This window comes from Nyctereutes procyonoides, unplaced genomic scaffold (assembly GCF_905146905.1).
Source record: "Nyctereutes procyonoides isolate TBG_1078 unplaced genomic scaffold, NYPRO_anot_genome, whole genome shotgun sequence".
Lineage (NCBI taxonomy): Eukaryota > Metazoa > Chordata > Mammalia > Carnivora > Canidae > Nyctereutes > Nyctereutes procyonoides.
The window spans coordinates 5534032-5551019 of record NW_026575141.1 but is presented as its reverse complement, the minus strand read 5'-3'; the positions used below and the strand labels follow the sequence as shown (position 1 = coordinate 5551019).

The 16988-nt window shown below is 44.7% G+C and overlaps 2 protein-coding genes across 5 annotated transcripts in view; both read left to right on the top strand.

Moving 5' to 3' along the window:
* Window positions 1–624: 624 nt before the first annotated feature.
* Window positions 625–1891, top strand: LOC129498222 (malate dehydrogenase, mitochondrial-like). The gene has a single exon (XM_055307503.1). It carries the CDS (start codon window positions 687–689, stop codon window positions 1701–1703), a length of 1017 nt encoding a protein of 338 aa, XP_055163478.1. The 5' UTR covers window positions 625–686; the 3' UTR covers window positions 1704–1891.
* Window positions 1892–4985: 3094 nt separating this feature from the next.
* Window positions 4986–16988, top strand: part of GARIN1A (golgi associated RAB2 interactor 1A) — a 43162-nt gene continuing 31159 nt past the window's right edge. Inside the window, exons 1-4 of one of the 4 annotated variants that reach the window (XR_008662087.1) lie at window positions 5020–5626; window positions 8574–8665; window positions 11217–11308; window positions 13708–15469. The gene's annotated coding sequence lies outside the window, so the exon portion shown is untranslated. Of the gene's footprint in view, window positions 5627–8573; window positions 8666–11216; window positions 11309–13707; window positions 15470–16988 lie in introns of those variants that run through there. The other 3 variants (XM_055307470.1, XM_055307468.1, XM_055307469.1) reach the window with 3 other exon arrangements.

Here is a 16988-nt window from a genome sequence, read left to right as displayed (position 1 = left end):
CAAGTGTAGAGCATCAAGGGCCATTACAAAGGTGCTTTACACACACTTCATGCAAATCTCATCACAAACCCATCAGCTAGGTATTATTATTATCCACGTTACAGGTGAGGAAAACACAAAAAGATAAGTAAATTGCCCAAGTGATCCTGAATAGTCCCTAATACCGCAATTCCCAGACCGTGTGCCAACGTACTCCAAGTTGCCACACGGAGGTTCCGCAGAATATTTGAAAATTTTCAGGAGCGGTTAAAATACTCGACATCTGACATCTATGTGAACTAGCTCAAGGCAGTTCACTGTTTCTACAGTAGGTGGCGCTGCATTCCTTTCAATGACTTATTTCGGCAAAACTGGACATTCCACCTGAAGTCGGTGTGGAGCAGGAATTGAGGGTAGTGTTCAATTTGATTCCAAAGATAGAGAAGTAATGCAATACCCAAGTCACAGTATCTCATCAGTGATCGTGGTAATCTAAGAATTAATTAAAATATTTTTGCTTTTAATTTATGTGTATTATTTTTTTCAAAAGTCTATGTTGTTAGGATATAAATATTTAATAAGCTGTTTGGAGCTGACTACTTAATAAAGGAAATTTATGGCATTAAAAAAAAGGCACTGGTTGGTGTCACCTGCCAGCCGCCGGCTCCTGCGCCTGCTCTTCGGCTCCCTGCCCGCTCCAACCAACCATGCTCTCCGCCCTCGCCCGCCCTGCCGGCGCCGCTCTCCGCCGCAGCTTCAGCACCTCGGCCCAGAACAATGCTAAAGTAGCTGTGCTTGGGGCTTCCGGAGGAACTGGGCAGCCCCTTGCGCTGCTTCTCAAGAACAGCCCCTTAGTGAGCCGCCTGACCCTCTACGATATTGCTCATACACCCGGAGTGGCCGCAGATGTGAGCCACATCGAGACCAGAGCAACCGTGAAAGGCTACCTCGGACCTGAGCAGCTACCGGATTGCCTCAAAGGCTGCGATGTGGTGGTTATTCCAGCCGGAGTCCCAAGAAAACCAGGCATGACACGGGATGACCTGTTCAACACCAATGCCTCAATTGTGGCCACCCTGACTGCTGCCTGCGCCCAGCATTGCCCTGAGGCCATGATCTGCGTCATTTCAAATCCGGTCAACTCCACCATCCCAATTGCAACGGAGGTTTTCAAGAAACACGGAGCTTACAACCCCAATAAAATCTTCGGGGTGACGACCCTGGACATTGTCAGGGCCAACACTTTCATTGCAGAACTAAAGGGTTTGGATCCCGCGCGAGTCAATGTTCCTGTCATTGGCGGTCATGCTGGGAAGACCATCATCCCCCTGATCTCTCAGTGCACACCCAAGGTGGACCTTCCCCAGGACCAGCTGACAGCCATCACTGGGCGGATTCAGGAGGCCGGCACGGAGGTGGTGAAGGCCAAAGCTGGAGCAGGCTCTGCCACCCTGTCCATGGCATACACTGGAGCTCGGTTTGTCTTCTCCCTTGTGGATGCAATGAATGGGAAGGAAGGAGTTGTCGAATGTTCCTTTGTTAAATCCCAGGAAGCAGACTGTGCCTATTTCTCCACACCATTACTGCTGGGGAAAAAGGGCATCGAGAAGAATCTAGGCATTGGCAAGATCTCCCCTTTTGAAGAAAAGATGATAGCAGAAGCCATCCCCGAGCTGAAGGCCTCCATCAAAAAGGGAGAGGAGTTTGTGAAGAACATGAAATGAAAGGGCAGCCAGCTAGCAGTCCGTTTCCCTAACTTATGAAGGCGTCATGTCCCTGCAAAGCCATCTCCTGTCCTCATGTTTCCGTTGCGTTAACCAGCAGTGTCATGTTAACGTCACCGCCCCTTCCAATCGCAAGTCCGTCAGTGTGTGCATCAATAAAAGCATGCTTCCGTTTTCTTTAAAAAAAAAAAAAAAAAGGCACTGATGCATTAAGGTCTCCACACCAATGCCCGGGTCACACAGTAAAAGTCAGACTGGAATTTGGTCAGTCTGACCCCAGGGCCTGAAGGCTTAACCTTTCTTAACCGGGTTCAATCAGTGCTTTACCTCTGTGTCCTGACCTAGATGGCCAAACCATTGAGTTAGGAGTCAACCTGGAAATAATGGAGCAGACATAAATTGAACATTACTATGAAGATCACAAATTGTTTCCGTGTCCCTCGGCACCCTACAAAACATCTGTGAGCCTCAGTTTCCTCAACTGCAAAATGGGGATAGCCAAAATCTACAGTACAGAGTTATAGGATTAAACAAGGTAAAAATCATAAAGCATCTGGCATATTGTATGTGTTTCCTTTTTCCCGTTCTTCCCTCCTCATTTCTGTGACTGAACTGAAAGCACAGGGACACCATGTCCACAGCGGTATGAAGCACACGTGTGCATGCACACGCACACACCCTCTAACCATCTGTCTACACCCAATCCTCAACCTCAAACACATTATTTATATATTCATACTTGTAATCACAGCGTCTTGGCTGATTAAATCAGCACAAAAAAACCTGACAGAACAAAACAATGTAGCAGTTAAGTTCTTAAACTCACTCTTTTTTTTTTAAGATTTTATTTATTTATATATTCATGAGAGACATGGAGAGAGAGGCAGAGACAGGGGCAGAGGGAGAAGCAGGCTCCCTGTGGGGAGCCAGATGCAGGACTCCATCCCAGGACCCGGGGATCTCACCCTGAGCCGAAGGCAAATGCTCAACCCCTGAGCCACCCAGGCAGCCCAAAGTTGCCCCTCTTTCCCCACATAACCTTCACGGTTAGCAGCTGCCATGTAGAGATCGTCTGCCAGAGCTCCGGTATGGTTCGGACTCAGCAGACCCAACCCCACTCCCCTTTGGCCCTTGCACCCATCACAGCACCCATCACACCACGGTACGTGACGCCACTGGACCAAAGGGCTGCTCAGGACTCTAGGGTCCTCCGCTTCATCTCAACACACAAAAACACCCCAACCTTTGGTTCTTAGCAGCATCGGTTGTAGAACAGATGACCGCCTTTCCCAGGTGTTATTTGCAGGAGGAAACCCTCACCAGACATGATGCCTGAGCCTTCAACTTTAGATATTGTTTCTTTGGGCTTGAAGTCTTTTATAAAACGGACGTCTCTCTCTGCCAGAGGTAGATTTATGTCTCACCTGGCAGGTGGCTCCACTTCAGGTCAACTTCCAAGGAGGAAGTGGATGGAGAATCAGTGTGTTTAATGCATTCATCTCATAAATATCTAGTGAGCATTGACAATGTGCTAGGCACAGGGGCATGAACAGAGTAAGATGCAATCACCGGCCTCAAGGCTTGTGGTCTGATGAAGGGCACAGGCTGGGAAACTGGTAATTCCAATCCCACGTGACGTCTGCGAGCACAGGAAGGCAGTGTCAGTATATGGGAGCACAGAAGAGGGGCACATAATCCAGACCTCCTGGAAGAGTCCTAGCCTGACACTGAAAGGACGGGAAGGAGTGAGGTGAGTGAAAGTTGGGTGGGGGGGCTCCAGGGAAAACAGGGTGCCACAGGTAAGGGTCTGGGATGCAAAAGCATGGTGGATGGAAATCAGGTGCACCTCACAATTGTGCAAAGGATTGGGACATGGTTATGACAACTTCTCAGTCTTTTTGAGTCTAAAACTTTGCCATTTTTTTTGTTTGTTTAACCACTATTTACTGAGCTCCTACCACATGTAAGGACTCTTCACTGATGTAGGGCCTGTGTGTGTGAGGGGACCTGCACACCAATACAGTGTGAGCCCCACTTCATCCTTCCTCTCTTGCCACATCCAGACACTCACTACCTTCTTCTTTTGTTTTTTTTTTTTAAGACTTTATTTATTTATTCATGAGAGACGCACAGAGAGAGGTAGAGGCACAGGCAGAGGGAGAAGCAGGCTCCCCATTGGGGGCCTGATGTGGGACTCGATCCCAGAACCCTGGAATCATGACCTGAGCCAAAGACAGATGCTCAACTGCTGAGCCACCCAGATACCTCACACCCACTACCTTCTTAAGACTCTTGTGATCCCAGGCTAGTGTCTTGTTTATTTTTTATTTTTTTAAAGATTTATTTATTTATTCAGAGAGAGAGAGAGAGAGAGAGAGAGAGAGAGAGAGAGAGAGGCAGAGACACAGGCAGAGGGAGAAGCAGGCTCCATGCCGGGAGTCTGACGTGGGACTCCATCCCAGGTCTCCAAGATCACGCCCTGGACCACAGCTGGTGCTAAACCTCTGCGCCACCGGGGCTGCCCTAGTGTCCTGTTTAAATGGCAGGCCTGATTTGAGTCTCGGTTCTCATGCATCCTAGCTCTAGTCATGCCTTGGATTCTAGCAGCCCTAGTGAGAAATTTCCAGAATTAGGCAGAGCTTACATTAACCCTTCAGCCTCCAGGGGTCGTGGGTCAGAAGTGAGGTGACATAGCAAGGTGGTACTGCACCCATTCTGAGTTTGAGGGCCCTGGAGACATCTCATTGCTCCATCAGAAACTTAAGCATAGGGAATGGTGGCAAAGATACTATTTACTTTTTAGCTAAGAGTTGAACACCAGAATTCTGGCCATAGCTAAGAAGATGATTTGGCTTATTCTATTTAAACCACTGGAGCTCCAGGTTGTGCAAGACAAGAGGTTGGGGTGGGTGGTGCTAGGACAGCCAATCTCCACATGCTAGCACAGAGTGCATTCTGGTCATGATGTCCCAGGCCCATCCTGATGCCCAACCCATCCCGACTCTGGGACTCTGAGTTACCTAATACCTAAAATACCAACCTCACTACTTTTGTAAAACACCAACCTCATCATCTTAAAAAATTAGTAGAAGCAAACACCAGTGAGGATAGAAATGGCCTCCAAGCAGACACTGCTTCTGAGAAGCTACTGGCTTCCAGCTGGCTGCTCAGCCCTTGACCTGCTTGTGACTAGGGCAGGACCTATGCTCTTCCCAGCTTTTGGGAAAGACCCAGTCACTCGGACCCTCCCTGCCCAGCCCAGGTTTGCTGACCTCATGGGTGCAGGTGGAGGCTTAGGTGACCCGGGACCTTTCACCTCCTTCCGCCCACTCACTTCCCTGCCGCAGCTCGGTCCCTGGAGCGCAGGCAGGCACCTGTCACACAAAGGCGGACTCCTCAGGTTAGGGGAAGGGGGCCACCCTGCGGGGCTTTAAATGCCGCCCGGCTTCTCCTCGGAGGCCGAGGCGATGTGTGGCCATCCTGGGGAAGGCGGAGCAGCTGCCTCACCGAGTTCGGGGACCGCGGGACTGCCCGGGACAGGCGCGGGCTAAGAAGCGGTGGCGTCCGAGGTGACTGGGAGTCGTCGGCACCCAAAGCCCCCCAGGGCCGCCTGCCAGCCTCGCTGCGGGGAAAGCGGGGACTCGGGCTCGCGCCTCTGCCTGCCTGGACGTGGGTCTGCTCCCGGGGGCGCAGCAAGTCCGAACGCCTCGCTGAGACTTCCCTTGCCTCCAGGCGCCGGCATCCGCGAGGGACACGCTCCCCCTCCGGACTTCCCCGAAGAGCAGCCCCGCAGCTCGGAGGAGGGCGGAGAAGGCGCCGCCCCCCACCGCCGGGCGCTCTCGGGAAACCCCGGGAAGGATGCACGGACCCCGGGCGTCACGGAGAGGCACGTGAATAGCTGAGAGCGCGATTCCTAACTGGAGGTGAGTCCCTATCTTGCCATTTTCGAGCGGTGTTACCGCACATGAGGGTCGTTTCTCAGAAGCCAGCGTCCTCGAACGAAAAACGTAGGATTACCATTGCACCTGCTTCTTAGGATGGCTGTGAAGAGAGATCGCCTAGCTCCCTGCCTGGCACGTGATTGCAACTCAGTATATGGTTGTAAATGTGACTTTCAGGAGACAATACTGTACCCCAAAGGGTGGAGATTTCATGCATAAGGGAAAATACATTTGGGCAGAGGGGTTTTGTATCACCACCCAAATCACATGGAACAGAGGAGGCGTGCTTCCCACCAACCACTCTGGTTTCCCTTCTGAATTAAGCCGTCCTAATGAAAGGCAAGCTGGACACAGAGTGCCTCCTGAAACTCTTACAACATGGCTTAATGGATTCTCCCATCTGTACGCGTCCCTCTACACACAAGGTTTCAGCCCAGCCCCCCAGAGCCCTAGGCCAGGAGGCAACATGGATGTCTCCCTCTTGGCTTCATATAAGTGAAATCTATTGGTTTTTTATCTTCTCAATCATGGAGTATAGATTTTTCCCTTCCCCTTTGTCCTTGTTGCCCTTGTCCAAAGTAGAGCCAGTTTCTGGAGGCACCAAAAATCTCAGCTGAGTCTGAAAAGACGAAAAAAGTTTCCCCAGATAAAGAAAGAACAGGTCATTTTTTTTCTTTTAAAAAATTTTAAATTCAATTAATTAATATGTAGTGTATTAGTTTCAGAGATAGAATTCAGTGATTTATCAGTCTTAAGTTACACCCAGAGCTCATTACATCACCCAGACACCCCATCCTCCCACCCGGCCCCTCCAGCAACCCTCAGTTTGTTTCCTATGATTAAGAGTCTCTTATGATTTCTCTCTCTCTGATTTTGTCTTGTTTTTTTTTTCCTCCCCTTCCCCTATGCTCCTCTATCTTGTTTCTTAAATTCCACATACGAGTGGGATCATATGATAGGTGTCTTTCTCTGACTGACGTATTTCACTTAGCATAACACCCTCTAGCTCCATCCATGTCATTACAAATGGCAAATTTTCTTTTCCTTTTTTTTCCTTTTTGGTGGCTGAGTAATATTCCATGTATATATACCACATCTTCTTTACCCATTTTTCTGTCGATGGACATCTGGGCTTTCCATTGTTTGGCTTTTGTAGACTTTGCTGCTATAAACATTGGGGTGCAGGTGCCCCTTCGGTTACTGCATTTGTATCTTTGGAGTAAATAAGAACAGGTCATTTCAAGTATTAAGAAGAGCACAGGCAAAGGCCAGAGGCTTCACAAGACGTGTTGTTTGAAACAGTATGCAGATCTGTGTGAAGGAACCCAGGTCCCAGCTGAGGCATGATGGCCTAATGGCTCAGCACATGAACACCTGGGCTGAACAGCCTGGTTTGAATTCCAGCTCCATCTTTCAATAGCAAATTACTTAATTTCTCTGTGCCTTAGTTTCTCACCTATAAAATAGGATTGTAACAACACTGAGCTCCTCAGGTGGTTGGCAAGATTAAACAAATTGATACATGGAGAGAACTTAGAACAACAGTGGTATATAACAAGTGCTCCATGCGTGTTAGGTAATACTTCATAATTCATATGTGGGCTTTGGTCCCCCCTTTTTTTCCATCATTCAACCCCAAGTACATGTTTTACTTTGATTAGTCGGAAATGACTATCTGTTACATACTACCCCAATGTACCTTATTGCTCTGTAGCAGTGTTTTAACAAACTCATTCTCCAACACTGGCCTGAGGACTGGTAGGATTAATAGAGAAATTTACTGCAGAAAACCAAGGAGTTGTCTTGTGACACAATGACTCACTTATACATTCAGTGTTAGTCAGCAAGTATTTATTGGGCACTTACTAAGTGCCAGGTACTATGCTTCCCGTACCTTCCTCTAGGGCACCACATAGGAGAGTTTGATGGAAGGGGATTGATTTTAGGGTCTCAGAAAGACCAGCCTTTTTCTCTAATCTTGCTCCTGCTGACTACTCAAAAGATTTAGCACAGATTTCACTTTTTCAAACCCTTCTTAAGGGTGATGCATTCTAGTTGGGTCAATGTTCTAGGTTACCCATACATCTAACATTTAACATCTAACAGTAATAGGAATTCCACTGTCTGATGAACTCATCTTCTGAAGCACATGTCTAAAGTCTTCAGTGGGGCTGTGAACACTAGAAATCTTGTGTTTATTTGTGCATTTTCCCCCCTGGGAGTTCTATTTCAGGCAATATAAGAACTAGGTACTAAGACGATCTTCCAGATGCAAAACACCAAAGATATAAACGTTCTTTTAAGTGCATAGGAGAGCTTGAAGGAAAAGAAAAGAAAGAGAAATCTACTGAGGCAGAAGACAAATATACAGGGACACCTGGGTGGCTCAGTGGTTGAGAATCTGCTTTTGGCTGGGGGTGTGGTCCGGGGGTTATGGGATCCATTCCCGCATCCGCCTCCTTGAGGGGAGTCTGCTTCTCTCTCGGACCATGCCTCTGCCTCTCTCTGTATCTCTCATGAATAAATAAATACAATTTTTTTTAAAAGAAGACAAATATACAGAGCAAAGAATAGAGAAATCTGAAAAATAGAGTTATTTTAAGTGGACCAAGAAGTGGGAGCTGTCCTGTGGGAGTTGGCTAATCTCAATAACCAAAACCTGGCAAAGAGTTGGCATCCTCTGGGCTGTGCTCTCAAGGAAGGGTGGGCCAGGAGAAATCTGGCCATTAGCAAAGGGAGGGATCAGAGTTATGTACTTATCTCTATGTGCATTTCAGACATGAAAAAGGTTTTCCTGTGGGAATTTTTGATCATGTGTTTCAGATGAATTTGAGAATAAAATGTATATTATGTCTGGTCTGGGAAAACATAAGACAAAACATTAACAAAAATTCAGAATCAGTGGTGGTTCTTTTTCTATTTTTTTAAGATTTTATTTATTTGACAGAGCGTTGCACATGTGCACTTGAGCATGCCCTAGTGAGCCAGGGGCAGAGAAAGAATCTTCAAGCAGACTCCTGGGTAAGTGAGGAGCCCCTCACCGGGCTTGATTTCAGGACCTATGAGGTAATGACCTGAGCTGAAACCAAGAGTCAGACGTTTGACCTCATAACCTGAGCTGAAGCCAAGGGTTGCATGATTAACAGCTTCACCAACTAAGCCACCTGGGTGCCCCACAATTAGTAATTCTTTAAAGAAGCTTTTCGAAAAGCTTCTCTGGAGGAGCCACCCCTCACTCCAGGTTCCATAGGATTCCCTCAAAAAAAGTTTGGACAAGTAAAGCTCAAATACAAAACAAAACAAAACAGAGAAAAAAATCCTCTGTGAACAAATATCATCATACTCAGTAAACAGCTATGTAAGATCCTTCCCATCCTCTGATAATGGAATTATTAGGTACAGACTAAAAAAGAAGAATGTTTTAAATGTTTGGAGGAAAACAAGAACTTGAAAACCTGAGAAAAGGATCATAGGCTCTCAAAAAAGTTAAAGGAGATTTGAAAAGCAAGTCAAATTGAACATGGAGAGATGAAAGCCTTAATAATCAAAATTTAAAACTACATAAGCAAGTTAAACCACAGATTAGATAGAATGGAAGACAAAACTAGTGAACTGAAAAAAAAAACTTAAAAATTACACAGAATGCAGCAGAGCTGGACAAAAGATTGAAAACATGAAGGAAAAGTTAAGAGACATGGTGACCAGAATGACTAATGCCAGGGCTAACATTTGTGGAACTGGTGTTCTATAAGGAGAAAATAGAATAAAATGAGGAAATACTCTTAGAGACAGTGGCTGAGAATTGTCCAGAAGCAACAAATGACAGGAGTCCTCATTTTCTATCATTAATATAAGCTGGATGACAAAGGAATAATATTATAAATGTCTAAGAACAAATAACTAGCAAACTAAAATTTATACTTAGCCAAACTAGAATTTAAAAGTGAGAGCACTCTCCCACATATACATTTTAAAAAATGAAAACAAAAGTGAGAGCACCCATGGAATAAGAGAAAGCATTTGCAAACCATGTATCTGATAGGGGACTTATATCCAAAACATGTAAGAACTCTTACAACTTAACAACAAAAAAGACAATCCAATTTAGAGATTGACTAAAGGAGTGGAAAGACATTTCTCCAGAGAAGATATATAAGTAGCCAATATACATATGAAAAGATGTCCAGTATCATTAGTCATTAGGGCTTGAGACTTTTTGTTTGTTTTACTGTGAAGGTACAATTCACACACAGTAAAATCCACCCATTTAGAGTATATATATAGTAACTGGGTCATATAGTAATTCCATGTGCAACTTCTGGAGGAAGCAGCACACTTTTTTTTTCCCCAAACGGCAACATCATTTACATCCACAGCCCCATTTCTAAGGTTCCAATTTCTCTACATCCTTGTCAACACTTGTTAACCTGTATTGTTTTGTTTTGTTTTATTATTGCCTCTGCGTCTGAAGGTCTATGGGGAGTGGCATTAAATTTTCCTTTTATTTGAGACGCCTGGGCGGCTCAGCGGTTGAGCATCTGCCTTCGGCTCAGTGCATGATCCTGGGATCCGGGATTGAGTCCCACATCGGGATTCTTGCAGGGAGCCTGCTTCTGTCTCTGCCTCTCTCTCTCTCTATCTCTCTCTGTGTCTCTCATGAATAAATAAATAAAATCTTAACAAAAAATTTTTTTGCTTTTATTTTATTTGTATTGCAGGCTCTATGATCTTTATATGGGTTTTATAGAGTTGGAAAACAAACGACTTTGCTCTCTGTTCACCCTTCAGAATTAGGAAATCAGCCGTATTGCCACTAAAAAGCTCCCCAGGACTATTTTCAGTATTTCAAAAATCCTGATATAACCCATACACTCCCTTTCATTAGGGTTCCTAGGCGAACTGAAATGTCAAGTGGTTTGATTTTGACTAGAATTGTTTAAGCTGTTGAAGAATAGAGAATGCACACTCTTCGGGTTGTAACATCACCAAAGAGCACAAACCTGGCATATAGTAAATGTTGAAGTGAACGAACGTATTATTATTAGTTCTCACTTATTAATCAGAACCTCTAATTGGTAAATTGTTGGGGGATCAACAAAATTGAAACATGGATTTATGGATGAGGCTAGAGTCCTTAAGTGTCAGAAGTGTGGGAACACTACCCTACCTTTCGGGAACCCAGATGTATGGCCTGTCCCCAGAGTTGCTCCTTGGGTAAGACTGATGGGAAAGCTCCTCTTTGCCTTTGCTTTCCCCTAGACCTCTGTTCTCCATGCACCCTTGATCTGGCCCCAGAGATGCTCAACCTCTAGATGCCTAGTGTCCCATAGCACTAATCCTTCTCCCCCTACCACGCTGCCTTGTTCCCCCTCCCCTCCCCATGATCTAACATGGCTTTCTGGTGTCCTAAAATGAGTTAATCTGACATTCCTGCAGATGTATAAATGGTATTGATTTGTGTTAGAATCCTTTTCATCCCCTGTCTACATACCACTCCACCTCATCTGTATGATTTTCCTAGGGCCACCATAACAAAATACCACTAAAATAACAGGTATTTATTCTCTCACAGTTCTGGAGGCCAGAAGTCCAAAGGTAGCAGAAGAGCTGTGCTCCCTCTGAAGTCTCTGGAGTAGAATTCTTCCTTGCTTCTTCCAGCATCTGGTAACCCATGCATTCCTGGACTTGTGACAGCCTAATCCAATCTCTGTCCCTGTCTTCATATGGCCCTCTTCACTCTGTCTGTGTCCAGATTTTCCACTTCACAGAAGGACACCAGTCATTTTCCAAACATGTATTGTGTTCTTCAGTGGAATGAGAAATAAGTTAATTTTTTGCCCTCAAAGAACTTATAGTCTGAGATTGTCCTTGATTTAAAGTGACTTTCTCAACAAGGCAGTGCAAGAAGGGATGCGAGGCTGTGTGTATGATTAAGGCTATCTGCAAAATTCAGCCTTGTTGGATTGAGTATGAGTGTGAGGAGCTGAATCCGGGTATCAGATCTCTGGAGGTGGAATGGGGCAAGAACCGTGTTTGTCTTGTTCATTGTTTCATCCTCAGCACCCAAATACAGCCAGCCTCTGCCACATAACATAAGGAGAATAATAACAGTGGTGATAATAATAATAAAATATAACCAACATCTATTGAGCGCGTCAGTACAAACACTGCCAAAACCTTTGTCTACATAATGTCATTTAATCTTCAAAATGATCTTATGGGGAGGGGTATCGTCACTCCCACTGAGAGATAATTAATGAGAGAACTGGGCCCCAGGGAGATTAAGTAGCTTATCCAAAGTGACACTGTCAATAAGTAGTGGAGTTGAGCTTCAACTCAGGTTCCATTGACCTGATGGCTGCTGCTCTTAACCCAGAAATACCAACACAAGAAATCCAGTCCCAGGGCTCTAACTCCTCCCATAGGGACAGTGGGGATAGCGAGCCCATGGACTTAGTGATGTTCACCTTTGAGATCCCCTAGCCAGCTCTGATTCTACCACCTTCAGCTACTTTCTGTTGTGTTTGGGTCCCCAAGTGGACATTTATACATAACAAAGTACTCATTGACCATTCAGCACAGCACCTGGAGGATTTATTCCTCATTGTGATCTAATAAATGGAAGTTAATAAGTTGTTGATAGGTCAATTTCATGTGAATTTTATTTGCAGTGAGTTATTATATTAACCATATATTATACATTTTAAATTCATGTTTACCTTTTTATTACTTATGTGAGCTATATACAAATTTAAGTGATAAGGCCCAGAGCCTTATAACCCAAAAGTATGACTATACTATCAAGCTTCTAGGCCTGTAAGTTGAACAATCGGAGGGTAGGAGGGAGGAAGGATCCTAAAGGCAAATAGTCCAGCCTCCAAAATGTCTTGCTCAGTGCTTATTCCTAGAGACACATAATAAATAGTTGTGGAATAAATGAATGTTAATACGGCTGAGGAAAATAGAGGTGCCTGGGTGGCTATGTTGGTTAAGCATCTGCCTTCGGCTCAGGTCATGATCCTGAGGTCCTGAGATCAAGCCCCACATCAGGCTCCCTGCTCGGTAGGGAATCTGCTTCTCCCTCTCCTGCTCCACTGCTTGGGCTCTCTCTCTCTTTCTCTCTCTGTCAAATAAATAAATAAAGTCTTTTCTTTTTTTTAAAAAAAAAGAGGAAAATAGTCATAAAATTAAAAGCAAATAGGGAAATATTTTTTCATAAATACAATAGATAAGGTCTCAACTTAATACAGCAAGAACTTGGAAAACTGATAAGAGGAACAGAAACTTATTTTAAGTTTTATTTATTTAAGTCATCTCTATACCCAATGTAGGGCTTGAACTTCCAACCCCAAAATCTAGTAGCATGCTCTTCTGACTGAGCTAGCTGGTGCCCCAACAAGATATCTTTAATAGAAAAATGGCATTGTCAAATACATGCCCTTTCTGGAAATCAGCATATAAATTTATAAGAAAGCATGGGGACCACATGAGGATAAGTGAACCACAGTTATGTGAGAAAGGGGACTTAATCAGAAAATGCAAGAAGCCTAGCAGCAGAGCTGGGTTTGACCTTTATCAGACAAGCAAGAGGGCAGGAGAGGGATTGCTGTGTGTTCTGACAGGATGATCAGATGTCCCAGGTTGGGAAAAGCAGCCAGAAGAATCAGAAGTACATATATCGATGAGCTTCTCGTTGTGGGGTTGGGAATGACTTTACCGGGAAGGGGTTAGAAGGTGAGCCCATCCTCTGGGGAGGAAATCTAGCTCTGATGGTAGACAGTATCCTCCCTGAAGCTAGGACCCCCTCTGTCTTGCCCTGACAGGTCAGAGGAGCCCAACCTCGGGTGTAGGGTTTATTGAAATCTGGGCTCTGATCAGAGTGGTAACTTCTCATTCTGTGGGCATAGGAATATGTCCTTTCCTTGGTCAATCAGGCAATGCAACTCGGGAGCTGAGCAAGGCAATGTTGGTTACTGAGCTTGTTTCCAGACCATTGTCTTGTCTCCAGATTGTGGAATGACTTTGACTTCGTGCCCTTCCCATTGATGATGTCTCTTCCTCAGGGTATAATTTCACAATGCATTCCCTCAATGGGAAAGGGCTGTTCAGGTGTGCTGGCCTCTGGGACCATGGGGAGACTGCTCTCATTGCCTGGCTTGCAAGAGGTAAGGGAACTGGGAACTGCAGGCAGCCCATGTCTATCTATGGGGTGATTCACTAATCCAACCAAAGAACTTGAACTTCCTGGAGTGATGAGCCTAGCACAGTTTCAGGCACACAAAAATAACAATAGTCACATGCCTCTTGACCAAGTGACCTGAACCAGGAGGTTTTGAAAGCCACACACCCACGCACTCTAGGGCAGCAGGAGTTCACATCAACAACGAGAACATCAACTGTCTGAGAGCCATTGCCAGAGTAAAGGTTCCTAAGTGTGCACACACCTGTCCTGATGCACACACCCAGAACACCTGGGCTCTGCATGTCCCATTACACACCAAGCACAATCTTCTGGGTGGCCCTCATTTTGCATGAGTCCCTAAGTTGACGTTTCCTTCACTGTGAAAGATTCTCCACATCCCTTTCTTTTTCTTTTTCCTTGACTTCTTCCTGCTTTGCAGAAGAGGCAGGGGACAACTATAAATTTATTCCAAAGTCAGAGGACAAGAGGCTGCCATGATGCTGTAACAGCACTGAGTTAGAGAATCTAATCTGCTAGAAGGAAAGTTAGAGCATATGGAGCTCAGTCTGTTTGTTTCAACAGAGAGGACCGTAGGCTGGAGAGAGGAAAAGATTTTCCCATTGCTCCGGCTGGGCAGTGGCTGAGCCTCAATTTGATGATATGGGTGGGATGGGCAGAGAAAGTATGAGTTTAGTCTACCTAAAGGATTTAGTGAGCTCAGGGGGCTCAGTGATCTGTATTGCCTGTGTGTGATAAGAGATTGATCAGGGGACCTGAGTGGCTCAGTTAAGCGGCTGCTTTTGGCTCAAGTGATGAACCCGGACTCCCAAGATGGAGTCCCCCTGTTTGGCTCTCTGCTTGGTAGGTAGTCTGCTTCTCCTTCTGCCCCTCCCCTGATCATTCTCCCTTTCTCAAATAAATAAATAAAATCTTTTTTTTAAAAGAGATTGATCAGATAACTACTGAACACCTGGTTTGTACAAGGCACAGATTAAAAAGAATATATTTTGGGGGGTGTTCGGGTGGCTCGGTTAAGTCAGTTAAGCATCAAACTTTCGATATTGGCTCAGGTCTTGATCTCAGGGTCATGAGTTCAAGCCCCTCATTGGGCTCCACACTGGGTATAGAGAATACTTTTTTAAAAAAAGATAATATATTTTTAAATCTTAAAATAACCCTTCCTCTCGAAGTAATTACAATCTAACAGTGAAAATAAATGAATAAGTAAAACGTTTATAATATTTTTTTTCATTTGTAATAATTCTTAAGAACAGTACAGGAGGTTCTCTAGATAGAACATGCTTATCAGCTGAGAGGCAAAACATTGAATGCTATGACATCAGGAACTGATACTTCAGTAAGCAAAAGAACCAGAGTTGGGGGCCTGGGGAGGATCATAGGGCCTAAAGAAAGAGCTGGGAGGGCAGCTCCGATGGCTCAGTGGTTTAGCGCCGCCTTCAGCCTAGGGTCTGATCCTGGAGACCTGGGATCGAGTCCCATATTGGGCTCCCTGCATGGAGCCTGCTTCTCCCTCTGCCTGAGTCTCTGCCTCTGTGTGTGTGTGTGTGTGTGTGTGTGTGTGTGTGTGTGTCTTTCATGAATAAATAAATAAAATCTTAAAAAAAAAAAGAAAAGAAAAGAAAGAGCTGGGAGCCTGACAGACTGGGTGGATTTAGCTGCCTTTCAGGGAGAGGGTCGGGAGGGTTGGGAGGTTGGAGTTGAGTTGGGGGAAGGACTCAGGAGGACCTGGGCCATCACCATTGAGGGGAAAGAAGAGAATTCTGACCAGATTGTCATGCCCGGCAGCAGCTTCTGCCCTTCTTGGCTGGGATGAGAAGCACCAGGGCAACCCCCTTGCCCTCCACTAGCTGACTGGGAACAGAGCTATGCAGTTAGTCAGCTGGCAGCAGAAATGTCTGGGCGTCTGTGTCTGGGGGAAAGGTGTCAGCCTGACAGGAAGACAGAGAATGTACCCGTGTGTACCTATATATGTAAACACAGGGTATGTGTGCATGTAGCCACAAACAGAAGAGGGGATGTAGATGTTGCAATGATGAATGAAAATAGCACAGAAATCGGGAGAAACCCATTGCTTTCCAGGCTTTCACCCCAACTTCCATCTCCCTGATATGACAGCCAGACACCCACCTGCCCCCTCCTGGAGCTCCTGCAGCCACTTGCCAAGAAGCACGAAGCTCTCTCCACTCCATGCCTGGCTGGGTCATGGCTGACCCGGGTGCCCCACTCTCAACACACTGTGAACACCAAGACAGGAAGAAGAAAGGCTTCTCCTAGGTCTTAACATTTAATAATTTTAAGATTCCATGAAGGAAAGAGGGAGAAGAATGTCCACATGTGGATTTATTCCAGTTGTTGGAGGGGCATAACTTAGTAATAACAGAAAGAGAAAACTTTTAAAATATATGTTTTGAGTTAGTTTCCTTTTTATTATTATCTATAGAAATCAGAGGACTAGAGAGACTCAGCCTTTGTTGAGATGGGGAAACAGTTTCTTCACCCTAAATTTTCCTAGGCTTTTTCATTCACATGCTTTCTCAAAATTCATTGAATTTTTCTTCTTACCATATATGCTTATAGTAGAAGATCTGAAACTATAGGAAACTATAAAACTAATTCATAATCTACCACTCACTCATTTTAAGAACTTCCATAGGCCCTAGACATGACTCCAGCCCATTAAAATATACTCATATCCCACATTTAAAGTTATTGAGTGGAGTAAAATTGTCTAGTTGACATAATGTCATATTTGAGGGACCTTTGATTAACTGTTCATTCATTTTAATTTTGCTTTTCAAAAAATTTTGAAGCAATGTATTTTCTCTTCTATATCTCAAATATTTTTGAGAGTCCTTGAAAAGTCTGTAGGCCCCTGGCACTCTTTTGTGACTAATGAATTAAAAGGGCTTGCCCAGTGAAAACTAATGTCAAGGTTAATATTTCAGAGTATATCCTATCAGTCTCTCTCTCTCTCTCTCTCTCTCTCTCTATATATATATATATATATATATATATATATAATATGACATTTATATATGATCTTTATATATGATATTTATATATATCATGGTTAATGTAGATGGGCCATATAGTTTTGAATACTATTTTTTCACAAGATTTTATTTATTCATTCATGATAGT

What these genes read in the sequence shown, in the direction of transcription:
- LOC129498222 (XM_055307503.1), top strand. Translation starts at nt 687, where the DNA reads ATGCTCTCCGCCCTCGCCCGCCCTGCCGGCGCCGCTCTCCGCCGCAGC.